The sequence below is a fragment of the Phyllobates terribilis genome, unplaced genomic scaffold, assembly GCF_046119375.1.
Source record: "Phyllobates terribilis strain yellow unplaced genomic scaffold, ASM4611937v1 Scaffold_4__5_contigs__length_816908805, whole genome shotgun sequence".
NCBI classification, from domain to species: Eukaryota; Metazoa; Chordata; class Amphibia; order Anura; family Dendrobatidae; genus Phyllobates; species Phyllobates terribilis.
In genome coordinates this window covers 468,042,779-468,070,427 of record NW_027362764.1, presented here as the reverse complement: position 1 = coordinate 468,070,427, position 27,649 = coordinate 468,042,779, and the positions used below count along the sequence as shown (strand labels likewise).

The following is a 27,649-nucleotide window of genomic DNA, read 5'->3' as shown; positions in this document are numbered from 1 at the left end:
CCTTGCCAGGTTGGATCAGTGACTTCATTGTCCACCACCTCATCTTCCACTTCTGCACCCTGGTCCTCCTCCTGACTTTCTGGCAATTATGTCTCATCATCATCCACTTCTTGTGACAGTTTCCCACCGTCGCCTTTGTGTGACCGTGGCTGCTCAAATATTTGGGCATCGCTACATGCAATTTCCTCTTGCCCCACTTCAAGTGGACCGGGTGAGAGGCCCGAATCTATAAATGGAAAATTGAACAGCTCTTAGGAGTGTCCAAATGAGGGATCAGTTGTCTCTGGGAACTCGGTGGGAGGAAGATGATCAGGGTGAGGAATATGCAGTTACAGCTACTGAGACTTGACCGTGTGGAAGACAGGGTGGTGGTGGCTAATTTGCTTATTTTCTATCCAACAAATAACCTTTTGACACTGCTCTGTGTTCAATATTAGTGTTCTGTGTCCCCTATTAATTGGGACAGGAAGGTTGAGCGAGAAGATGTGGGTGTGTATTGTGGCACAATTTCAGCTTACCTATGGCCTCGGCCTTGTCCTCTGCATGCTTCATCATCACCATCACGTCTAGTTCCCAGTTCCTTGCCACGCACCTTCCCCATTTTAAATGGAGGACAATATTTTCCATGTTCACTACAAATGACTGGATTTGTACCGCAGTTATCTGTGATACGTGTGACGGAAAACCACAGTTTAAATAGCTGGCCTGTAGGTTACTATTTTTCACAGCGACCTGGTGTCAATAACATCACTAACACACTGCAACAAAATTTAAATGGAGGCCAGAAATGCCTGACTTAGGAGCATACTTATATATGATACGTGTGACTACTATTTTTCACAGCGACCTTGTGTCAATAACTTCACTGACACACTGCAACAAAATTTAAATGGAGGCCTGAAATGCCTGAATTTCAAGCACACTTTTATATGATATGTGTGACGGAAAACCACGGTTTTAAATAGCTGGCCTGTAGGTGACTATTTTTCACAGCGACTTGGTGTCAATAGATTCACTAACACTGCAACACAATTTAAATGGAGGCCAGATATGCCTGAATTTCGACCACTCTTATGTGTTTTTACGTGTGACGCAAAACCACAGTTTTAAATAGCTGGCTTGTAGGTTACTATTTTTCACAGCGACCTCATGTCAATAACTTCACTGACACACTGCAACAAAATTTAAATGGAGGCCAATATTTTCCACGTTCACTACAAATTTCTGGATTTTTATCGCCTTAATATGGAAAGAATCTGGCTGTACTCTGCTGTGGCAGCAAGCAAATGGAGCAGAAAATGGTGTTATCTGGATTGCTTTTTAACCAAATAATCAGGATTAAGATAAAAAATAATTATCCCTGGCCTCTGATACCTGGGGATATTTGTAGAAATATCTGTAATAGAAGCAGCAGACAGAACTGGAATAGAGCCTCTTGTGCTATATGCAGTGAAGTCTGTCACATACACTGCCTGCCTAGCTCTGATATATATATATATATATATATATATATATATATACAGTACAGACCAAAAGTTTGGACACACCTTCTCATTTAAAGATTTTTCTGTATTTTCTTGACTATGAAAATTGTACATTCACACTGAAGGCATCAAAACTATGAATTAACACATGTGGAATTATATACTTAACAAAAAAGTGTCAAACAACCGAAAATATGTCTTATATTCTAGGTTCTCAAAGTAGCCACCTTTTGCTTTGATGACTGCTTTGCACACTCTTGGCATTCTCTTGATGAGCTTCAAGAGGTAGTCACCGGAAATGGTCTTCCAGCAATCTTGAAGGAGTTCCCAGAGATGATTAGCACTTGTTGGCCCTTTTGCCTTCACCATCTCGATTGGGTTCAGGTCTGGTGACTGTGGAGGCCAGGTCATCTGGCGTAGCATCCCAACTCTCTCCTCTTGGTCAAATAGCCCTTACACTGCCCGGAGGTGTGTTTGGGGTCATTGTCCTGTTGAAAAATAAATGATGGTCCAACTAAACGCAAACCGGATGGAATAGCATGCCGCTGCAAGATGCTGCGGTAGCCATGCTGGTTCAGTATGCCTTCAATTTTGAATAAATCCCCAACAGTGTCACCAGCAAAGCACCCCCACACCATCACACCTCCTCCTCCGTGCTTCACGGTGGGAACCAGGCATGTAGAGTCCATCCGTTCACCTTTTCTGCGTCGCACAAAGACACGGTGGTTGGAACCAAAGATCTCAAATTTGGACTCATCAGACCAAAGCACAGATTTCCACTGGTCTAATTTCCATTTATTGTGTTCTTTAGCCCAAACAAGTCTCTTCTGCTTGTTGACTGTCCTTAGCAGTGGTTTCCTAGCAGCTATTTTACCATGAAGGCCTGCTGCACAAAGTCTCCTCTTAACAGTTGTTGTAGAGATGTGTCTGCTTCTAGAACTCTGTGTGGCATTGACCTGGTCTCTAATCTGAGCTGCTGTTAACCTGCGATTTCTGAGGCTGGTGACTCGGATAAACTTATCCTCAGAAGCAGAGGTGACTCTTGGTCTTCCTTTCCTGGGGCGGTCCTCATGTGAGCCAGTTTCTTTGTAGCGCTCGATGGTTTTTGCAACTGCCCTTGGGGACACTTTCAAAGTTTGCCAAGTTTTTCGGACTGACTGACCTTCATTTCTTAAAGTAATGATGGCCACTCGTTTTTATTTACTTAGCAGCATTTTTCTTGCCATAATACAAATTCTAACAGTCTATTCAGTAGGACTATCAGCTGTGTATCCACCTGACTTCTGAACAACACAACTGATGGTCCCAACCCCATTTATAAGGCAAGGAATCCCACTTATTAAACCTGACAGGACACACCTGTGAAGTGAAAACCATTTCCGGTGACTACCTCTTGAAGCTCATCAAGAGAATGCCAAGAGTGTGCAAAGCAGTCATCAAAGCAAAAGGTGGCTACTTTGAAGAACCTAGAATATAAGACATATTTTCAGTTGTTTCACACTTTTTTGTTAAGTATATAATTCCACATGTGTTAATTCATAGTTTTGATGCCTTCAGTGTGAATGTACAATTTTCAAAGTCATAAAAATACAGAAAAATCTTTAAATGAGAAGGTGTGTCCAAACTTTTGGTCTGTACTGTGTGTGTATATATATATATATATATATATATATATATATATATACTGTATATATAATGTTCTGGAATACCTAGATTAACAGGACATTCAATGGTTGTGATATTTCTGTTTTTCTTTTTTAATAAATTTGCAAAAATTTCTACATTTCTGTTCTTTTTCAGTCAAGATGGGGTGCAGAGTGTACTTTAATGAGAAAAAAATGAACTTTTTACAATTTACCAAATGGCTGCAATGAAACAAAGAGTGAAAAATTTAAAGGGGTCTGAATACTTTCCATACCCACTGTATATGTGTTGTGGAATACCTAGACTAACAGGACGTTCAATGGACCCTCTTGCTATATTCACTCCAGTCTGCCACATACACTGCCTGCCTGCCTAATTTCTGCTACCACCACTGATTATATGCAGCTACATTAGTCCTCAGAAGGACTGTTAGTTCAGTTGGATATTATAGATATATGTTGTGGAATACCTATACTAACTCTAACATGCAAATCTCTCCCTGACGCAGCAGCAGCTCTGCCTACTCTGCCTGAATCCGGGGTAGACTGTGACAAGCATGGCGGCGCCAGGTCTTATATAGACCTGATGATGCTGTGCGGCCAGCCAATTACTGTAATGCCCACAAACAACATGGTTACGGCATTACAGTGCGTGGCAGGCAATCCCTGCATGTTCATTGGCTCTCTAAAGAGCGCCAAACATGCAGGGAGGGGACCCGAGTTCCCGCCCGAGCAACCCGGAAATACTCGTCAAGTGCCGAGCATCTCGAGCAGTGAGATGCTTGGGCGAGCACCGAGCAGTGGTGAGCACGTTCGCTCATCACTAGTTACAACAATTCTGACTATGGATTTGGAATATGCACACTTGATTTGATAAAGGACACATTGTTTTTACCCAGCAGCAGACAAAAACATTTTTGGGATTGTGCTGTGAATTGGATGTACAGTTTAAGTCTACTTTTGAATTGGTTACCATTGTTGTGCCTGTATTTATGCAGGGATAGAATGTTTTTGTAAGTAATTTGATTATTACCTACTGTACTTAGATTTTTATTCTTCTCTATCACATTCATATTGAGAGTATATGTGTTGTGTTAGGCTTGTGTGACAGTTTAAGCAAACACGATCATTGTAGTTAGATGCAAAATGCACATTTTTTATGTTTATTAAAAGAAATTTGTGGAGGATTGTGCATTTCCACGATTAGTAATATATATTTTAATAGAATATGATAGTTATTCAGATAACATGACAGTAAAATTAAAACATAACATACATTATGCACAAGTTAAAAGGAAGATTAAAGATCAAGTACAGGATTTTTTTTTTAAAGATGTCTTTTTTCCAAACACAGCACAACACCTGACTAAAGTGTGTGGTGTCACAGCTCTATCCCATTTACATCAATAGAGCGGAGCCACACTACCAGATATCACTTGTCGAAAGACTGCTTTATGGTAGAAAGTAAGGTTTCCTAATTCATACAACAATTTTAAACATGCATCCTTATGGAGAGTACATCTTAACATGAAAAAGAATTGTGTCTGTAGGATTATGTTTGATAAAGCACAAAAATGGGTGGTCAGCTTTAAATGTACTAGGCGGAAAAAGAGACTTTGGGACAATGACAGCACCAGTTCCAGCAGCAGCCTTTGTGCCTTCTTCATTAACCTCAATAAAGCATTTATGAAACACTTGAGACACATATAAGCCTATGTCAGATATACCAGATAGATTTGCCTTTTGTTGACTAAAGGCATCCACCATTCCCAAATTTGTTAAGCACGGAACTAAATCGTAGCTTGTCTCTATCTTGAATCGTGGTAGTTGTATGTCTACTCTTGTTGTGCGCAAATTTTTGCCGTTTGTCCACTTCATTAATGATTCATCTGTGATTTGCTCTTCAATCTAAGGCAAAAATGCAAAAGTAAATGTGTTACAATAGTATTAAATGAGAGAGTTCAAATAAGAGTGTGGTGAGAGTGTGAGGTGGGTAGAGGAAGTTCAGTCACATCTGACTTTACCTAGGGAAACAATGAAATCAACAGATTAAAATAACTCCTGCTTTGCCATAGTTTTTATGAATATAAAAGTAAGGAAATAGTCTCTTTTAAATTAGTTTATGGCCAGATTCTGACAACTTTAAAATATTCTGTATCTTATGTACCATTTTTCAGATTTCAGCTGCTGCAGCTTCCAGGGAATTGTGTATGAGATTTGTCACAGGCAATGGAAGTATCCTGCATTGCTGGATAAATGACAATCCATGATAGGATATGGAATGTTGGTTTAATGTCAACGCGTTTCACAGTCACTCCGACTCCTTCTTCAGGACAACCATAAAATTGGTTGTCCTAAAACACATTGACATTAAACCAACATTCCATATCCTATCGTGGCTAGTCATATATCCAACAGCATAGGATACTTCCATTGCCCATGACAAATCTTATTTATATTTTTTAAGAGAGAGGCATTTTCACAATTCTGGAGACTTTGTTCTGTAGACTTCAGGATTGAGTATTTTAGTATTTCTTGCTGACTAGAGTGCTGCTTTGGTGATTTGAATACTATAAAGTGTTTTCTGTTTGACATATAGCATAAAATGATCCCAGGAGTTTCTTAAAGGGAAACTGTCACATCCTTTTTCGATATTAAACTGGCCCCAATGTCTTGTTAGTCATGCCATGTGCATCACTAACATGGTCTCAAACAAAACTGCCAACTATTTATCTAAAAAATACTCTTTATCTTTAGGTCATACCTTTTCTTTAAGTCATAAGGGTGGGACTTTCTATCTTTCCAATCACGGTCCTCTTCAAATTATTCACGTCTATCAGAGTCTGATTAATTCCCTGGACTTCCCCGATATCATGGCAATTGCCCAGTAAATCTCGCTCTTGTGCACTGATTATCAGGTCCCTGGGTATGCGCACTGTATCTGGGTGTATGTAACCAGCTTCAGCTTCATCTCATAACTGCGCATGCTCCGAAGCCGCGGTGAGTCAGTGATTAAGTGATGCATCAATAGTGACCGCGCACACTATGCTCCTGCTTCTCTGGAGCATGCGCAGATATGAAATGAAGCTGGAGACATACATCCAGATTCAATGTGCATGCCCACGGACCTGATAATCAGTGCGAAAGAGCGAGATTTACTGGGCGCTTGGCGTGACATTGGGGCAGTCCAGGCAATCAATCAGGCTACAATAGGCGTGAATAATTTGAAGAGAACCGTGACTGGAAGGATAGAAAGCACCACCCCTATGACTGCTATGACTGAAAGAGAAGGTATGGGATGCAAAAGTGTTATTTTTTAGATAAATAGTGGGATGTTTTCCTTGAAAGACCATGTTAGTGATGCAATTACATGACTAACAAGACATTGGGGCCAGTTTAATATCGAAAAAGGACGTGACAGGTTCCATTTAAGAATGTGTCTTTGAGTTTATTGATCAGTTACAGTAAAGCATAAATGTTATATAGTGTGTATATACATATACAGGAAGGGCCATTTATATGGATACACCTAAATGAAATGAGAATGGTTGGTGATATCAACTTCCTGCTTGTGGCACATTAGTATAAGGGAGGGGGAAAACTTTTCCAGATGGGTGGTGACCATGGCGGCCATATTAAAGTTGGCCATTTTGGATCCAACTTAATTTTTTTCAATGGGAAGAGGGTCATGTGATAAGAAAAACAATGGTGTGCTTGGTTTTAACATACTGTAACTTTATTCTTTCATAAGTTTTTTACAAGTTTATGACCACTTATAAAATGTGTTCAAAGTGCTGCCCATTTAGTTGGATTGTCAATGCAACCCTTTTCTCCCACTCTTGACACACTGATAGCAACACCGCAGAAGAAATGCTAGCACAGGCTTCCAGTATCCGTTGTTTCAGATGCTGCACATCACGTATCTTCACAGCATAGACAATTGCCTTAAGATGACCCCAAAGATAAAAGTCTAAGAGGGTCAGATGGGGAGACCTTGGTGGCCATTCAACTGGCCCACGACGACCAATCCACTTTCCAGGAAACTGTTCATGTAGGAATGCTCGTCCTGACACCCATAATGTGGTGGTGCACCATCTTGCTGGAAAAACTCAGGGAATGTGCCATCTTCAGTGCATAAAGAGGGCAACACATCATCATGTAGCAATTTCAGATATCCAGTGGCATTGAGGTTTACAATGATGAAGAATGGCCCCACTATCTTTGTACCCCATATACCACACCATACCATCAAGAAAGATACGAGATGTGCAGCATCTGAAACAACGGATACTGGAAGCCTGTGCTAGCATTTCTTCTGTGGTGTTGCTATCAGTGTGTCAAGAGTGGGAGAAGAGGGTTGCAGTGACAATCCAACACAATGGGCAGCAACACATTTTATATATATATATATGTACATATATATGTTTATATGTAGATATATTGCATACCCCATATACCACACCATACCATCAATTTTTCTGTTCCAACAGTCTTGGAGGGATCTATCCACTGTGGGTTAGTGTCAGACCAATAGCAGTGGTTTTGTTTGTTAACTTCACCATTCACAAAAAAGTTTGCCTCATAATCTTCTGTGTAAACTGAGGGTCCTATTCCAATTTTTGTCTATTATGCAAATTCAGTTCGCCGATCTGGGTCATCCTCGTTGAGATGCTGCAGCAGCTGGATTTTGTAAGGGTGCCATTTGTGAGTAGCTAATATTAGTGTTGAGTGAGCACTAAAATGCTCGGGTGCTCGAAGCTCGGGCCGAGCTCGCCGTGATACTCGGGTGCTCGACCCGAGCAACGAGCCCAATGTTAGTCTATGGGAGACCCGAGCATTTTTGCGGCGGCACCCCCGGCAGTCTTTTAAAAGCCTAACAAGTGCCCAAAACGATAGTGACAGTGCTCAAATGACATGGGGACAGCATGGGGATCGCCCCAGGAAGCATTTCTGACCCCCAGGTCACTGCTGTCAACAACGTGGTCAGAGGTATTAAGCCACATTTAAGGGCTCACAATAAAACGTTCAAAAACGAAACTGAAACTGCATTCCTGTGAAATATGTTAAGGACGTTCCTTTCCAGGGTAAAGACTTGTGTATAAGGTAAAATAAATAACCAAAAACAAAAATACTCCTCCACACCTTGGGCTATGTTCACAAGTAGCATTTTTTATGCGTTTTTGCACTTTTGTATTGCTTTCAACCGTGACAAATACATTCACCGGGAAATGTCATTTTAACATTTTACAACCTTATCTGGCCATGTGCTTTGTGACACATGCATACAGTGCTGAAAAGACATGGGAACAGCATGGGGAAGACCCCTGGAAGCATCTCTGACACCCAGGTCACTGCCTAAAAGTGTGCCCATCAGAAGTGATCCTTGCCGCATCAGAAGATGCAGACTCGCAACTATCCCGGTGAAGTTCTTGTCCCAGGGCAGTGTTCAATTGTACCTCCCCCATTCCTTGCAATGAAAGTGCAAATATGCAGCCAACCACCCACCCACCCCTAGGCTGCAATACCATACTGCTTGCTTGCACTTGAAATTGGGTCTTTTAGGCATGTGGAGGCGGAATCTGGCCACCATGTCATGGCTGCGTTGGCGGCCGGGTGTCCACACTCGGTCCCCAGTCGTCAGGGGGCAGCCGGGTGTCCATACTCAGTCCCCAGCCGCCCCGCGGCCGGGTATCCACACACGGTCCCCAGCCGCCTGGGGGCAGCCGGGTGTCCATAAACGGTCCCCAGCCGCCCCTATTTCTCCTGTCAACTTCCCTCCACACACTTTTCTTAGCCCGGCCTGCTTTAGGGCAGCATTGGACGAGCCCACCAGAGAACCAGACTCCTCCGGTGGGCCCTGGCTTCTCCATCAGGGGAGTTGAGAGTGCCAAGGTGAGGAGCATGATGATGATGATACAAGTTAGCATCTGCTTTGTTTTCTTGGAATGCAAGCGTAAATGTGCAGCCTGCCACCCACCCACCCCCAGGCTGCAATACCATACTGCTTGCTTGCACTTGAAATTGGGCCTTTTAGGCATGTGGAGGCGGAATCTGGCCACCACGTCATGGCTGCATTGGCGGCCTGGAATCCATACTCAGTCCCCAGCCACCCGGCGGCCGGGTGTCCACACTCGGTCCCCAGCCGCCAGTGGGCGGCTAGGTGTCCATAAACGGTCCCCAGCCACCCCTATTTCTCCTTTGAACATCCCCCCACACACTATTCTTAGCCCGGCCTGCTTTAGGGCAGCATTGGACGAGCCCACCAGAGAACCAGAGACGTGGAGGTCCCAGTAGCTTAACAAGATGCTTTTAATGCCCCTCAGAAGAGACGTGGAGGTCCCAGTAGCTTAACAAGACACTTGTAATGCCCCTCAGAAGAGATGTGGAGGTCCCAGTAGCTTAACAAGATGGTTTTAATGCCCCTCGGAAAAGTGGTGGAGGTCCCAGTAGCTTAACAAGACGATTTTAATGGCCCTCGGAAAAGTGGTGGAGGTCCCAGTAGCTTAACAAGATGCTTTTAATGCCCCTCAGAAGAGACGTGGAGGTCCCAGTAGCTTAACAAGATGGTTTTAATGCACCTTGGAAAAGTGGTGGAGGTCCCAGTAGCTTAACAAGACGGTTTTAAAGCCCCTCGGAAAAGTGGTGGAGGTACCAGTAGCATAACAAGACGGTTTGAATGCCCCTTGGAAGAGACGTGGAGGTCCCAGTAGCTTAACAAGACGGTTTTAATGCCCCTCGGAAAAGTGGTGGAGGTCCCAGTTTCATAACAAGACGGTTTGAATGCCCCTTGGAAGAGACGTGGAGGTCACAGTAGCTTAACAAGACGCTTTTAATACCCCTCGGAAAAGTGGTGGAGGTCCCAGTAGCTTAACAAGACGCTTTTAATGCCCCTCAGAAGAGACGTGGAGGTCCCAGTAGCTTAACAAGATGCTTTTAATGCCCCTCAGAAGAGACGTGGAGGTCCCAGTAGCTTAACAAGACGCTTTAAATGCCCCTCGGAAAAGTGGTGGAGGTCGCAGTATCTTAACAAGACGCTTTTAATGCCCCTCGGAAAAGTGGTGGAGGTCGCAGTAGCTTAACAAGACGCTTCTAATGCCCCTCAGAAGAGACGTGGAGGTCCCAGTAGCTTAACAAGACGCTTTTAATGCCCCTTGGAAAAGTGGTGGAGGTCGCAGTAGCTTAACAAGATGCTTTTAATGCCCCTCGGAAAAGTGGTGGAGGTCGCAGTAGCTTAAAAAGACGCTTTTAAAGCCCCTTACAAGAGTCATACAGTACAGCATCTTAAAAACATTATTCCCATTATTGGGGAGTGTGTCTCCCATAGTCTTTGCTTATGCCTTCCAAGCAAAAGCTGCCAAAAATTAGGACGGAGGAACTTGCAATGCCCCTTTCAAGAGCTATGCAGTACAGCATATTACTGACATTATTCCCATGAGTGTGGACTGGGTCTCCCATAGTATTTGCTTATGCCTTCCAAGCAAAAGCTGCCAAAAATTAGGACGGAGGAACTTGCAGTGCCCCTTACAAGAGCCATGCAGTTGAGCATATTACAAACATTATTCCCATTATTGGGTAGTGGGTCTCCCATAGTCTTTGCTTATGCCTTCCAAGCAAAAGCTGCCAAAAATTAGGACGGAGGAACTTGCAATGCCCCTTACAAGAGCCATGCAGTACAGCATATTATAAACATTATTCCCATTATTGGGGAGTGTGTCTCCCATAGTATTTGCTTATGCCTTTCAAGCAAAAGCTGCCAAAAATTAGGACGGAGGAACTTGCAATGTCCATTACAAGAGCCATGCAGTAAAGCATATTACAAACATTATTCCCATGATTGGGGAGTGGGTCTCCCATAGTATTTGCTTATGCCTTCCAATCAAAAGCTGCCAAAAATTAGGATGGAGGAACTTGCAATGCCCCTTACAAGAGCCATGCAGTACAGCATATTACAAATATTATTCCCATCATCGGGGAGTGGGTCTCCCACAGTCTTTGCTTATGCCTTCCAAGCAAAAGCTGACAAAAATAAGGACGGAGGAACTTTCAATAATGGCAACGCGGACCACGGTCACCCTGCAGGTATAGTGGTGGTGGAGGCTGAGGATAAGGAGAAGAACATAAAACAGCCGAAATGAGGAAGCGTATACCCATGTGTGGGTGTGAAGCGGTGCATGTGAATACACCTCCCGAAAAACAGTGGATTTGACTTTATGTTACTCTGCTCTCATTTGGTGGTGATGAGAAGTCTGGCCCAATCCAGCCCTTGTTCATTTTGATAAAGGTCAGCTTGTCAGCATTGTCAGTTGACAGGCGAGTGCGCTTATCAGTTATAATTCCCCCAGCGGCACTAAAAACACGCTCCGATAACACGCTAGCGGCAGGGCAGGCAAGGATCTCTAAGGCGTACAGAGCGAGTTCATTCCAAGTGTCCAGCTTGGATACCCAATAATTAAAAGGCACAGAGGAATCACAGAGGATGCTGGTACGGTCGGCAAGGTACTCCCTCACCATTTTTTGAAACTTTCCACTCCTTGTGAGAGTACTCAACACCTCAGGGCCTGTAAGTTGGGCGGGTCTCAGAAAACTGTCCCAGAAAGTTGACAGTGTTCTCCTGCCTCTGCTGGATTGGAGTTGCCTCTCTCTCGCTTGTACGCATTGGTTGGTCAACGAACTGTGACCTCTGCCGCTAGCGAGTTCAGATGGGAACTTTTTTAACAGTTCTGCAGCAAGGGCCTTCTGGTACTGCCCCATTTTTGTAGACCTCTCGACCTCAGGAATAAGAGAGTGAAAGTTCTCCTTGTAGCGGGGGTCTAAAAGTGTCACCAACCAGTAATGACTGTCACCCAACATTTTGACAACGCGAGGGTCACGGTTAAGGCAGCGTAACATAAAGTCAGCCATGCGTGCCAGACTGGTAACGGGCAAGACTTCCGTGTCCTCACCAAGATGACGACTGACCATGCTCTCCTCCTCCTCCCCCCTGTCATCAGGCCACCCACGCTGAACCGACGGTATGACAGTTGTACAGGTACTACCATCTACAGCGCATGATACAAGCTCCTGTTCTTCCTCCTCCTCCTCGTCTCCCTCATTGTCCCCCAATGCACGTTGGGATGACATGAGGCTGGGCTGTGTGTAATCGACCGCTATGTCTTCTTGATCCATCTCATCATACTCTGGCTGCAATGCCTCCTCTTTAATTCTCTGCAGAGAGCTTTGCAAAAGACAGACAAGTGGAATGCTGACACTAATGATGGCGTCATCGCCACTCACCATCTGGGTGGACTCCTCAAAGTTTGTCAAGATGGTACAGATGTCAGACATCCAGGTCCACTCCTGAGGTCTTATGTGTGGAGTCTGACCTGAATATCGATGGCCTTGTTGCAACTGGTACTCCACAACTGCTCTCTTCTGCTCACAAATCCTTTGCAACATGTGGAGGGTAGAGTTCCAATGTGTGGGGACATCACACACCAGTCGGTGAGACGGAAGCTGCAAACGCTGCTGCAACACAGCAAGGGCGGCGGAAGCTGTAGCCGACTTGCGAAAATGAGCTGACAGGCGGCGTACTTTGACGAGCAGATCTGGCAACTCGGGGTACGATTTAAGAAACCGCTGAACCACGAGGTTAAGCACATGAGCCAGGCATGGTACATGTGTGATCTCGCCTCGCCTCAGAGCCGCTACCAGGTTACGGCCATTGTCACACACCACCATGCCTGGATGTAGGTTCAGCGGTCTCAGCCACAGTTCTGCCTGCTCTTTCACAGCTGTCCACAACTCACAAGCAGTGTGAGGTTTCTCACCTAAGCTTAGGAGTTTCAGCACAGCCTGTTGCCGCTTGGCTGAGGCAGTACTGCAGTGCTTCCAGCTTGTAACTGATGTGGTGATATCTGAGATGAAGGCTGAACATGAGGAGGAGGAGGAGGATGATGCTCAGGAGCTGTACACTGTGGGGGCAACTCTGACTGACATAGGGCCCGCAATCCTCGGTGTGGGGAGGATGTGTTCCGTCCCAAGGTCCGACTGGGTCCCAGCTTCCACTATGTTTACCCAGTGTGTCGTCAGGAAGATGTACCGTCCCTGGCCACAAGCACTTGTCCACGTGTCCGTTGTCAGGTGGACTCTCCCAGTAAGTGCGTTGTTGAGGGCACGGCAGAAGTTTTGGGACACATGCTTGTGTAGTTCGGGGATGGCACACCGGGCAAAATAGTGTCGGCTGGGGACCGAGTACCGAGGGACGGCCACCACCATAAGGTTGCGGAAGGATTCCGTCTCCACCAGCCTAAAAGGCAGCATTTCCAACGCAAGCAGTCGTGAAATGTGCGAATTTAGGACTGTGGCCTGTGGAGCATTAGCCGTAAATTTCCGCTTTCGTTCAAAGGTCTGGGATATGGACAATTGAACGCTGCGGTGGGACGTGGACGTTGATGCTGTTTCTTGAGAAACTGCCATAACAAGTGAAGACTGAGAGGAGGGGATTGCCTTGCACACACAACAAGGGGTTCTATTGCACACACAACAGTGGAAGAAGCAGTGGTGACACCTGCTGACACTGGTCGTGGACCCTGGGTTTCGGCCCACAAAGTCGGTGCTTTGCTGCCATGTGCCTGATCATGCGGGTGGAGGTCAGGCTGGTAGTTTTGTCACCCCTGCTGATGCTGGCATGGCAGGTGGTACAAATGGCCTTTTTGAGGTTATCAGCAGAGTCTTTAAAAAAATTCCAGACTCTGGAAGACCTACCGGTTGTACTGCCAACGTCCCTCGTGTTGGTGTTACGGGGAACGGTTGCCCGCCTTCTGTCTGCGGCCACCACACTGCTTCTTCCTGCCTGTTGGGGTACTCTGCCTCCCTCCCCCTGTGTGCTGCTGGCCTCGCTCTGCTTGTCCTCCTGCCACGTTGGGTCAGTTACTAGATCATCCACCACCTCCTCCTCTTCCACTTGCGCACCACGGTCCTCCTCCTCACTTCCTGGCAATTGTGTCTCGTCATTGTCCACCTCTTGTGACAAATTGCCAGCGTCGACTTCCTGTGGCCGTGGCTGTTCAAATATTTGGGCATCGCTACATGGGATCTCCTCTTCCACCACTTCAAGCGGAGCAGGCGAGGGGCACAAATCTGGAAATGGACCACTGAACAGCTCTTCAGAGTGTCCAAGTGTGGGATCAGTTGCTGTCTGACGACACTCGGCATGGTGGGAGGAAGGAGCATCAGGGTGAGGAGGAGCATGCGGACGAGACTCACGGCTACTAAGAGTCGACCGTGTGGAAGACAGGCCGGAGGTGGTGGTGCCCAGGTGACTGGAAGTATTATCTGCTATCCAATTAATAACCTGTTCACACTGATCAGTTCGCAATACTGGTGTTGTTCTGTGCTTCCCTAGTAATTCGGTCAAGAAGTGGGAGCGAGAAGATGTGGCTGTTGGTTGTGGCACATTTTCACCTTGGCCACGGCCCTGTCCTGTGCACGCACCATCACCAGAACATCCACTTCCACGTCCCTTGCCACGCGCCCTGCCCATTGTAAAGTAAGTTAAATAGCTTACACTCGCACTATCAATGGAAAGAGAGTAATAAAAATTAGATTAGAACCGTGGAAGAGGAAAACGACAGTTCTATTTCTCTGGCCTACACCCGACTCTTTTAAACAATTTGAACAATCAGGGAGAAAATATTACTGTTTTTCTTTACGGAAAAAATACTAAAAGCTGAATAATAGAGATTTCTTACCGTGGAACAGCAAAACCACAGTTATAATTTACTGGTGTATACCAGACTTTTTAAAATATATATATACTGTATTTGCGGCTGAACAGTGAGCGACACAGTCAAACTGTTTTTTTTAGATACAAATGGCCCAAAAGTGGATAATACAGAGGTTTGAACCGTGGAACTGCAAAACCACACTTGTATTTCTTGGGCCTACACCAGACTATTTTCAACAGATATATTTGTGTCTGAACAATCAGGAGACACTATTATTTATTTTTTACGGCCAAAAATTGCGAAAAGCAGGATAATATAGAGATTTGACCCGTGGAACTGCAAAACCACACTTGTATTTCTCGGGCCTACACCAGACTATTTTCAACAGATATATTTGTGTCTCAAAAATCAGGGAAACACTATTATTTTTTTTTTTTACGGCAAAAAATGCCAAGAGCAGGATAATAGAGATTTTTTACCGTGGAACAGCAAAAGCAAACTTCTGTCTCTCTGGCCTACACCAGACTATTTTCAACAGATATATTTGTGTCTGAAAAATCATGGAGACACTATTATTTTTTTTTTTCGGCAAAAAATGCCTAAAAGAGGATAATAGAGATTTTTTTTACCAAGGAACAGCAAAACCACAGTTATAATGTACTGGTGTATACCAGACTTTTTTAAATATATATATTTGCGGCTGAACAGTGAACGACACACTCAAACAGTTTTTTTTAGATACAAATGGCCCATGGAACTGCAAAACCACACTTCTATTTCTCTGGTCTACACCAGACTATTTTCAACAGATATATTTGTGTCTGAAAAATCAGAGACACACTTTTTTTTTGGGGGGGTGGGACACCAAAAGGTTAATAAGATGGGTATTTGTACAATGTGAAGGAGGGAAAAAAAAAGAGGATTTAGATGAAAAAAAAAGGATTTTTCCTGGCCCCCGAGACCTGGAGCTAAGTCCAGCAATTTCAGCAACAGGAGCACGCAGGACTGTAATGCAGCGTTTGCTGGTATAATCACTGCGTCTCCTATACAGCCTGCCTGCCTGCCTGATATCTGGGATGGATATTAGTCCTGAGAAGGACTGTTTGTTTGATCTGGCAGCCTTTACAGACCCTAAACTATTTCGCAGGATATATCTCTCCCTAAATCAGCAGCGCTGTCCCTACACTGTCTGATCCGGAGCAACTGTATCCAAAATGGCGGCGCCCAGTTTTAAATACTCGAGGTGACCCTTTGCGGCCAGCCAATCACTGTAATGCCCACAACCAACATGGCTGCGGCATTACAGTGACTGACTGGCAATCCCTGCATGTTCATTGGCTCTGTAAAGAGTGCCAAACATGCAGGGCGGAGACCCGAGCTCCCGCCCGAGTAACCCAGAAATGCTCGGTGCTCGCCGAACTTCCCGAGTAGCGTGATGCTCGGGCGAGTACCGAGCAGTGTCAAGCTTGCTCTCTCAACACTAGCTAATATCTGCCGTAGGGATGTTCGACTGATACCACTCTCCAGTGACATGCAGCGAGTGCTACGCTGTGAAAATACGAGATGTGCAGCATCTGAAACAACGGATACTGGAAGCCTGTGCTAGCATTTCTTCTGCAGTGTTGCTATCAGTGTGTCAAGAGTGGGAGAAGAGGGTTGCATTAACAATCCAACACAATGGACAGCACTTTGAACACATTTTATAAGTGGTCATAAACTTGTAAATAACTCATGAAAGAATAAAGTTACGTTAAAACCAAGCACATCATTGTTTTTCTTATGAAATTCTCAATAAGTTTGATGTGTTACATGACCCATTTAATTTAGGTGTATCCATATAAATGGCCCACCCTGTAAATATACAACAATGGTTGGTGATATCAACTTTGTGTTTGTGGCACATTACTATATGGGAGGGGGAAAACTTTTCCAGATGGGTCGTGACCATTGTGGCCATTTTTAAGTCGGACATTTTGGATCCAACTTTATTTTTTTCAACGGGAAGAGGGTCATGTGACACATCAAACATATTGAGAATTTCATAAGAAAAACAATGGTGTGCTTGGTTTTAACGTAACTTTATTCTTACATGAGTTTTTTACAAGTTTATGACCACTTATAAAATGTGTTCAAAGTGCTGGCCATTGTGTTGGATTGTCAATGCAACCCTCTTCTCCCACTCTTGACACACTGATAGCAATACCGCAGAAGAAATGCTAGCACAGGCTTCCAGTATCCGTTGTTTCAGATCTGCACATCTCGTATCTTCACAGCATAGACAATTGCCTTCAGATGACCCCAAAGATAAAAGTCTAAGGGTATCAGTTCGGAAAACCTTGGTGGCCATTCAACTGGCCCACGATGACTAATCCACTTTCAAGGAAACTGTTCATGTAGGAATGCTCGAACCTGAAACTCCTAATGTGGTGGTGCACCATCTTGTTGGAAAAACTCAGGGAATGTGCCATCTTCAGTGCATAAAGAGGGCAACACATCATCATGTAGCAATTTCAGATATCCAGTTGCATTGAGGTTTACATTGATGAAGAATGGCCCCACTATCTTTGTACCCCATATACCACACCATACCATCAAGATACGAGATGTGCAGCATCTGAAACAATGGATACTGGAAGCTTGTGCTAGCATTTCTTCTGCGGTGTTGCTATCAGTGTGTCAAGAGTGGGAGAAGAGGGTTGCATTGACAATCGAACACAATGGGCAGCACTTTGAACACATTTTATATATATATATATATATATATATATGTACATATATATATTTATATGTAGATATATTGCAATACTCATATGTATGTCATATTATATTATGATATTCATAAGTATACACTTTAAAAATGTTCAAAGGAAAGTAGGTAGAAATATAAATATGACTTTTTTTCATATTTTATTAAATAGTAGGGGATAATACAAATCTCCCCAAAAAATAGGGACATGAAATAAGCAGATTCTTGTCTATAAGAAGCCTTCTCACCATTTGTAAACCACCAACTGCATTTGGGAGAAGTATGAACATGGATTGTTCTCCAGCTCCATAGGGTAGTTCAATAATTTGTGCATCAAGCTCCTCGATAGCACCTAAATTAAATCTATCAGTTTGTCTCATCATTGGAACTGATATTTCTGACTCCTAAAAATAAAAGGAGATATTTGTTACCAAATGAAGCTTTCTCATAATGAAACTTCAGATGGTAAGAATATAAAAGAATTAAAGAAAGTCAATAATATCAAAACTTTTTACAATAAATCTGATACTGTTTTAGTCTGCCGTTTTATTATATTGGTTGGATAATCTAGAATAAAATTAAACATCAAAATAAAGAAAAAAATTATGTAGAATTCTTCCAAATCTCTGTATCAAAATAACAGTGCAATGTAGCTATTAAAAACACTCCTCACAAAAAAATCAATCTCATTTATTAAAGGGAACCTATAAAGTCACATAATGCTATTAACCTACAGATATAAGGTTAATCTGCAGGTTATTAATGTTAATGAAAGGGTAGCACCCGAAAGAAAATTAACTTTATTTCTACTACGTGCCACTGGCTTTTGGTCATACCGACTAGACTAAAGTCACTACTCACAGTATTGTGAGCAGCGGCTGTAAGCACTTCCTGGCACTTTGTCTGACATCCGACTCTGTACTGCCTGTTAGTCAAAGTGCAACTCACAGTTTAATGAGCAGTGACTGTAGCCATGCTGTCACGCCTATATATATAGGACTTAAAGCTGGAGGCTACTGGGAGAAATAAAGTCCATTTTGTCCAGGGGTGCAGAAGTTCAGTACTGTGGCTAGACACCTTCATAACACTATTAACATACAGATTAACTCTATATCTACAGGTTAATAGCATCTTTCGATTTAATAGGTTCCCTTTAATATGTATTCAAGATTTAAGATTGATGTAAGCAATTGTGTATCAACCTTTTTTTTCCTACTAAAGCCTAATTAGCTAGAATGTGGTGATGCCAGGAGCAAAATTTAAAATTGACCTTAATTTAACTTTTATTTGTCTTTCCAGATTACCATAAAAAAAACTGTCAGCAGGATCAGTTCTCATAAGCCTTCCCTGTATATATGCATGCAGGTCATAGGACGTTGAATAAAGTGATACCTTGATATTTGCATTCCAGTGTTTTATTCCAGATAAATCCAATCTTTTTTTATATGTAAATGAGCTGTTCCAGACCATGTGCTGGACACTGATCTGCATGAGAATCTGCCTCCAGAGATAAATGAAAGGTGGCAACACCAGTGTAATGTGTAATGGCCTCTCTCTGCTCTCCTGATCTCACTGCAGAGCTGTGTGTGATTAGATCTGACACATCTGTCGGTTCCTCTCAGCTTTAGCTTCCATCTCACAGGCGTTCAGTGTTTCAATATTGTTGTAATACAGTAGAGCTGTGAGAGCTGCAGCTTATAACATGTTTGTTATGAGGAAAAATTCAGTTCTACTGTTCTGTGTTAGTGACATGTCTCACAATGGTAACTTCCCCTTTCATCTACTATATAATCGGCTTATCCTGTCTGTCTGTCCATCCAGGAAATCCCGCGTCGCTGATTGGTCCGGCCACGGGCAATCAGCGACGAGGGATTTCAGAACAAGATGGCTCATCTGCCGCACGGAGGTCAGCGGCAATGCAGCCGGGAGATGACCGGCGCTAGCTGTCATCTCCCCGCTGCTCGCAGCGGAAGTACCCGCACAGGCAGCGCCACTCCGCGGTCCTCACTAACACGGTTCGGTGACTGGTTGCGGCCGCCGGCCGCGACCAATCAGCGATATTGGCGCCAAATTTAAACACCGCTCTGCTGATTGGTCGCAGCCGCCCAGCCGCGACCAATCAGCGATATTGGCGCAAAATTTAAAACATCGCTTCTCTGGTTGGTCGCGGCGGTCGGCCGCATACATATTCTAGAATACCTGATGCGTTAGAATCGGGCCACCATCTAGTTTAATATAATCTTTGGAGGCACATTCTCATTCCGATCAGTGTCTGGTCCATAGCCCTGAATAGCTCATTTATATATAAGAAAAACATGGATTTTTCTGGAATAAGACATTGGATTGCAGATATCAAGATAACATTTTATTCAGTTTCCAATGACCTGGATGCCATATAGACAGCTCAGAAGGGTTCATCCTACTGACAGATTCCCCATAAAACAATAAAAAATTGATATCAATTATGTTGCTTAAAGGTGTTTCACTTTGGAACAATTTATGAACAATGCCCTGAATTACCTTTGTGTACTATTCTGTATTGAGGATTTTACCAATGATATATTTTTATAAAGTCAAATTTGTACATTGTGAAGAGGGTAATAGTGCATTGCCTGTTTGTTGGAACAAAGGACTAGGCAATGCATGTTGAAATCCAATATGTTTAAAGGGAATCTGTCAGTAAGTTTGACCTGTTTAAACTGTCTATTTGTACATGTATTAAAGACAAACTCACTAGTATCTATATATTGCCAATCTGTTGCCTGACTCTTGAAAACACAGTTTTAGCTGTATGCAAATTAGATGTAAAGCACTATGGGCAGCAGAATTATGCCTTATTGGGTCATTAACATTTTTGGCTCCTCCCTCCCTCTGTTGATCGATAGCTGATGTACATCTGACATCAGGTGCTGCAAAGAAATTGTGCGCATGCGTAGATCAACTGACTCCTCACTTTTGTGCACTAACTTGCCCTCCTGAGGGCCCAGGTGTCAGTATTCTGTGGTGCATGTTGTGAAGAATAATTAAGATAATACCATGTCTATCATTGTGCCCTGATTGATGAGGGATTATAGAGGTCTACAAATACAAAACTGAAACCCAACACTTTTGCAGCTAAAGAAGAAGGGAGGGGGCTGAGAGACACAGTGAGTGACAAATACCTCACAGCAGCTGTGGAGCTGCACAGGAAGACCCCCCCTGTGGACCCCAAGCCATGCTGTCCTTTGTGTCCGATATTATAATTCAACACCGAGTTATGGGAATACGATACATCCCAGTGATACACCAAGTAGATTTTTGTAAACCCAAAAGAATGGGGAATGTCACCCTGGCTTTCAGCACAGTCCAGCACATAGGGAAAGGGAGATACATGTCGCAGCCTTGCGGGGGCCCCTAAGGCCCCGGTACTTGATATCCACGCATAGCAGGGGCCCAGCTGGATCTGATGACACCAGAACTGGCTCCCTAGGAACATCCAGTAAGGACATATAGCCCATTTTAGTTTTTGGGCGTTTTTAGCCAAGAGCGACCAGGGGTGGAGACTTAGGCTCAACCAGGGGGCAGTAAGGGGAGTGACCCAGAGAGGTTTAGAGCCCCTGCAGCTAAAACCCAGTGTCTTTTTTCTTGGGAGGTTTGTACATCACGTCATGTGCGAGAAGTCCTGCCACATAGAGAGAGGGCCCCACAAGCTTCCCATGTGGCAGCCTTTCCCACGACTAGTAACTGACTCTTAATAACTGCTTTATATCTTTTGTACCCCTACTATTGTGTTTGTAACTCTGATCATTGTGTATGTATAACCTTTATGTATGTAGTGTATTGTCTAGTGTGCCCCTAAGGCAATTAAATATATAATTTAACCTTGGGCTGCTCTTTTATCTCAATCCACGAACTCTCACTTCCGTTGTTCGGTCCAACAAACACGTTACCGGACTGGTTTCTAGCCCAATATAATTCCGCTATATCTAATAGAAACTGGTGGCAGCTCTCCCAGGCCGACCAGGCTCTGCTTCACTGGAGCTAGTGAAGGGGCCTCTCAGCCTGTCAAGGGTGTGAGCGAGTGTGGCGTCATGTCAGTGACTGAGTGGGCCACCTCTTCTCACTCCCTGGTGCCTTCTTGTACCAGCGTAAACAGAAGGTGTCTGTGTAGGACTGTACCAATCTGACCTTACGCCTCCTCAAGGGAGTGCGGAACGTCACGTTGGTGTAAAGGGCAGATCCGTATCGCGTGATTCATTTGACGTAATAGTGACACCAGGTGGGTGGCGGGTTGTGGATCCATCACAAGTGGTGGCAGCGTTGGGATTCTGTGGGGTCTCTTTGCTGCCATTTCTTCACACATGTGCAGTACAATCATGAAGCCTGTGCCTTTAGAAGGCCAAATTAGTGCACATGAGTCAGGAGACCGCTGATTTGCCCAGGCGCTTTTTCCTGACTGGCACCTGATGTTAGACATAGATCAACTATCAATCAATGTGTTTATTTCTCATTGGGGTACACCTGCATATTGTTTTATTTTTATTTTTTTGGCAGGGAGTGGTGCAAACTTACTGACAAACTCCATTTAAGCCTTCTTTCTCCTATCTACCATTGATGAAGAGTTAGTTGCACCACATACAAATTAATTAGGCAGTTAATCCTCCAAAATCAATTGAGTGTTGTTATTATATGTAACATTAGATAAAGCTGTTTGTTTACCTTTGTTATGTAAAATGGAGCATTTTTTGTATTTTCCTCATTAAACTTTTTGTTCCACTGACCCTTAAAATAAACAGCATTTGCTAAGACTAATGATGCTGATTTGTCCAGTGAACTTTCAGGGAATAAGTATTTTATTTTGCCTGTAATAAAAAAAAAAGATAGATGTAGCACATTTGCTCGCACTAGTACAAAGCATATTTTTAAAGAAGGATTTTCATTAAATGGTTTTCCCACATTAATATCTCTCATCTATTTTTCTTTTAACAAAAGCTTATATTTTAGAGAAAAAAATATGATTTTATTTTGCCACACTGCAGAACTCAGAACTTTCTTAATTTCTGTCAGCGTAACAATATGGAATTTTATATTTGGCAGAAGTGCAAAAAAATCTTTTGGAACTACTTTATTCTGCTTCCTCGTGAATTCAGCAAAACAATTGAAAATACATTTTGCTAAACCATTAGAGGCCATCAAAATGTTAAAAAACCCAAACACTTATAGTTACTTTTCCGTTTCCCTCTCCAGCCCTTCTGCTTCTCATTGCCACTCATCTGCTCCTAGTTGCATCTTCTTATCGCTGCCGGTTGAAAACAAATTTTGTCTGATCTGCTTTTCTCTAAATAAATCAATTTTCTACCATTTTGTTTTCTACATTTTTTTTTTCTTATTTACTTCTATGGGGTGGGGGAGAGATGCCTTTGGCAGACTAAGAGTGCTTTCATATTGCATTTAGGCATCTGTTCAGTGGTCATGTCGTGGCTTACGTTCAAAACCACGAAAAACGGTGTTTGGACATATGCGCTGACAGAACCATAGACTATAATGGTGCCGATAGAGTGAACGTGTGCTCTGCCGCGTATCATTTTCGGGCATATATGCCTATTGGAGGTTGACACCAAGATGCAGTCTACTACAACTGGGTGTCCACCTCTAGTAGGCATACATGCCCAAAAATGATGCATCGCACAGCGCACGTTCACTCTGTCTGGACTATAATAATCTATGGCCATGTCAGCGCATATGTCCGAATCCCGTTTTGCAGGGGTTTTGCAGGGGGTTTGGACGTAAGCCCCAATGTGAGATACTGAACGGGTGCCTAAGCACCCTTAGGGCCTTTATTAAATTATCTTCTCCCATGAAAATCAATTGTGTGCTGATAGGTGATAAAGAAAGTTCCCACCTTTCAGTAAACCCCTGAGATGTCGAGATTTTGATGGTGTGGCTTTAGCTGTGGCTGTGGCTTTTAAAGGTTAAAATGACTGAGATCTCTGCTTTTGCTCCTATGCCTATGCCAAACACTGGACGTGCTATTACATCCTACTGCAATAAGAATAAAGAAACTGCTATGTAAAGTATTCCCATTATTGGAGCAGAGGTATATGACCCCAAGGCTATAGGTTCTAGGAGAGGGGAAAAGACAGAAAACACAGGCGCAGATCTAAGTGCAGATTATTAGGTTCAGCTATTTTTCAGAAGCTAATTTGCTCACCTTTGATGTAGCTTGTGGCATAGCATATCGACCTCTTAGGTCTGACTGAGATGCCTTGACTCCTTGGTGTGCAGCTATAGTCTGGATACAACGGATCTCTCAGCCAGGAGACCGTGGAATGAAGGTCAGGAGAAAATGAAAGGATTCATCCAGTCAGTTCAGCGCTCCCAGGAGACAGGCACCAGGCAGAGGTATTAAAAGTCTTCAGAAATTTACTTAGATAAAAATCATCATAAAAAAAGATACATAGAACAACGCGTTTCGGCTATATATTGGTACAGAATAGCCTTCCTCAGGTAAGATATTGCTTTACAGTCTGTTAGAGTTATATAGTCTATATAGGTTCACTTGAATTAATTAGTTATGTTAAATGGTCAAAACCTGGTGGTTCTTCATTAGCTTAATTGCTGCTTGGTGGTTTTCAGTATGCAGCTTTAGCTTATCCTTGTTTCAAGTATATTTGCAGTACATGATAAAATACATGGTGAAAAACACACACACATAAAAAACATTACAAACATTGATTTGCGTGTATACAGCATGAGTGGGTGTATAAAAAAAATATACAACATATATTCAATGATCATATTAGGACTATTATATTATACTTCTTTTACTAGAAAAACTTTGCTTATGTTGTGTTTTCTCTCATAAGCAAAGTTTTTCTAGTAAAAGAAGTATAATATAATAGTCCTAATATGATCATTGAATATATGTTGTATGTGTGGATAATGCTATAGATTTACATTTTTTTTATACACCCACTCATGCTGTATACACGCAAATCAATGTTTGTAATGTTTTTTATGTGTGTGTGTTTTTCACCATGTATTTTATCATGTACTGCAAATATACTTGAAACAAGGATAAGCTAAAGCTGCATACTGAAAACCACCAAGCAGCAATTAAGCTAATGAAGAACCACCAGGTTTTGACCATTTAACATAACTAATTAATTCAAGTGAACCTATATAGACTATATAACTCTAACAGACTGTAAAGCAATATCTTACCTGAGGAAGGCTATTCTGTACCAATATATAGCCGAAACGCGTTGTTCTATGTATCTTTTTTTATGATGATTTTTATCTAAGTAAATTTCTGAAGACTTTTAATACCTCTGCCTGGTGCCTGTCTCCTGGGAGCGCTGAACTGACTGGATGAATCCTTTCATTTTCTCCTGACCATTATTGGAGCAGGGTTATTATATGAAACTGAAAAATTATTACTCCACAGTTTTGTTGGAACAGTTTTGTGTTGTCTTGGAGATTGCAATATTATGAACATAACTGATACCTTCTGTCTTCTCTTCCACCCATGAGTTTATTTTTTGCCTTGCTTTGTCATCTTGAAAATCTACTGTTTCAACTTTTGCCTGATAAAGTGTCTCAGCAGATCTCAAATATTCCTGAAGTGAATGAGAGAAAAATAAGTTGAACTTATTAACTTTATTCCCTACAGACTTTGATTTGTTTGGTAAATTATGGGATTTATTTGCTAATGTAGAAAAAATGTTTATGTCAGATAGTTACTCAAACCTTTAAGAACTGGGACGTTTTTCCCTTTTGCACTTTTGTATTTTCCATTCATAAAGTACGTGAAAATAGTACATACTGCATCTTTAACCCCTTCCCAACCTTCAAGATGAGGGATTGTTCTTCATAGGGATAGTTGTCACTTTATTCATTTTAACATACAATGTATTGAAAAATTGCTTTGATCAATTGTTGCATATACTGAAATACCATGTTATTGCAGTATATAGTGTAAGTCATGGTCTCATCAGCTCATGAAGCTCAGCCCGTAAAGTACCAAGATGACTGCCACTAGCATGCCCACATCTACTATGGTAATAACCCATCGATACAACGCTATCCTGTTGCATGGTTCCGATAGAAGCCAGAAAGTGTTTTATTTAAATACCACTGCAAGAGATTTATAGGACTATCTAAATGTTTAACAGCAGTGATAGGAGCTAAGTTCCAGGACGCTCCTGTTAGAGACGACTCAGCTACTGAGTCGTCTCCATACTCGCGAACCTCAGCATGGACCTACTGTTAGGTCTTGACAATAACAATAAATTGCAAAAAGCAAACTTTCCACCTTCACTATTGTCTCAGAATTCAAAACAGTTCAATACGTTCAGCAGACTCTGTGACTGAAAACTTACCTTTGCCAAAGGAAAATTCATTTGAGTGAATGCTGCATTGGCGATGGTCAGCACTGCGTCACTTTTTTGGGAATTTAATTGGAGTAACAGTTGGTGGAACTGGTTATGCACATCAGCGACCTGGTTATATCCAGTTTTTGGTATCAAAAAAGCAACATATCAGTTTAGTATAACTGTTATTATTATAATATTAATATTAAATTATTATCACAAAATAAATTCAGTATGAAATTAAAGGGTTATTTCACACTTGATTAGATATACCCCTATCCATAGGTCAGGTTAGATAGTAAATTGCTCATTTCATGGATACTACCTCTGAGACCCTCACCAATCCAAAGAATGGGGCTCTGAAGCTCCCCATAAAATGGAGTGCTGCTCACACATGCACACCACTACTGTATGCATTGTCTGTTGGACTGTATAAGATAGGCAAGTATTTATTTTTCACTAGTTTCTTTTTTTATTTATAGTGGACATTATTGTCAGAATAACATTTGTTATCACAATCAAGGTTTTAGTAAAAGTGGAAGACGATTCCTTTTTTGGTTCATAGAAAACCAAAAAACATTTTGTCACTCTGTGTTTTGCCTGTTTACAAATTCCTTTTGCAGGATGTTACTGCTATCTCTATCTCTATTTCTTGTTTGACTGAATAGTACCATACCTTGTCTTTTTTAATTTTTTTTGCACATAATTTTCCAAACCCTTCTTTTTCTGCTGTTTGGGCTTCCGGGTAGTGAAGAACCTGAAAAGAAAACAAACAATAATGTTTAGAAGGGATTCTGTCTACAGTTTTGGACCTGCAAAATTATTGATGACACAAGATTGTAGACCTTTTGAACTCGAGTGACAGTTTCCAACCAGGATAATGCTAGAGATGTCTCTTAGAGCAGAGGGAGTGGGTTTGAGAGTATTTAGAAGAGAGTGCCTAAATTAGGGTCTATATTCAAAATGCCTCTTCAGAGAGGAAGAGGACTAGAACTCTACAGCGCCACCTGTTGGAAGCAGCAAACCTACAAGTCACTATCGACCCTCTACTGGAAGGAGCCTTGCAATATGACTTAGGATAACAACCAAATCAGAATCTCAATTTGCAGACACGGTGTTTCAGGGTATTGCCCCTCGTCAGTGCAAAGTATGCAATCTGATTTGGCTAGATGAGAGGCTCTGCACTGAGGTCTAAGGTAATATTTCTCCTTGTGGAGAGTGACATACCAGCCCTGACATGCCATGCAATGCTGCTCTGGAAAATTAAATTACATGTGCAAATTGCCTCTTCAGAGAGGAAGAGGACTAGAACTCTATTGCGCCACCTGTTAGAAGCAGCAATCCTACAAGTCTGTAAGGGTGCCCCCTGACTGAGGTGTGATTCGGGAATCCTAAACACCCTCTACTTGTGTCCCTTGGTTTGTGCACATCTGCACGTTTGAATTGCCTTCACTCTCAGACTGCGTGCTGTCGTATCTTGGAACAAGTTGAGAGCCTTTGTTGCCATGAAGAATGAGCCAGGTGTTATTAACAAAATAAACTCTTGTTTACTTGGTCTTGAAACAATAGGTAGTAGAGAAAACACTTCAATTCTTCATCTGCATTATATGATAGAGGCACAAACATTTCAGTTGCGGACAGCGGCACATAACTTGAGAGGAAAGTTTCCGCAGAACAACAGGTTAAGTTGAGGTCCTCCATCTTCCCAGTACAGGGCCAC

The 27,649-nt window shown here is 42.7% G+C and overlaps 1 protein-coding gene across 1 annotated transcript in view; it reads right to left on the bottom strand.

The window, feature by feature from the left end:
- Positions 1–4,262: 4,262 nt before the first annotated feature.
- Positions 4,263–27,649, bottom strand: part of LOC141265508 (serpin B4-like) — an 87,327-nt gene continuing 63,940 nt past the window's right edge. The window contains exons 3-8 of the mRNA XM_073678673.1: positions 26,606–26,686; positions 25,939–26,058; positions 25,065–25,176; positions 22,277–22,419; positions 17,827–17,982; positions 4,263–5,035 (exon numbers count right to left, since the gene is read on the bottom strand). Coding sequence (XP_073534774.1) covers positions 4,634–5,035; positions 17,827–17,982; positions 22,277–22,419; positions 25,065–25,176; positions 25,939–26,058; positions 26,606–26,686 — 1,014 coding nt within the window. The 3' untranslated portion in view covers positions 4,263–4,633. The remainder of the gene's footprint in view (positions 5,036–17,826; positions 17,983–22,276; positions 22,420–25,064; positions 25,177–25,938; positions 26,059–26,605; positions 26,687–27,649) is intronic.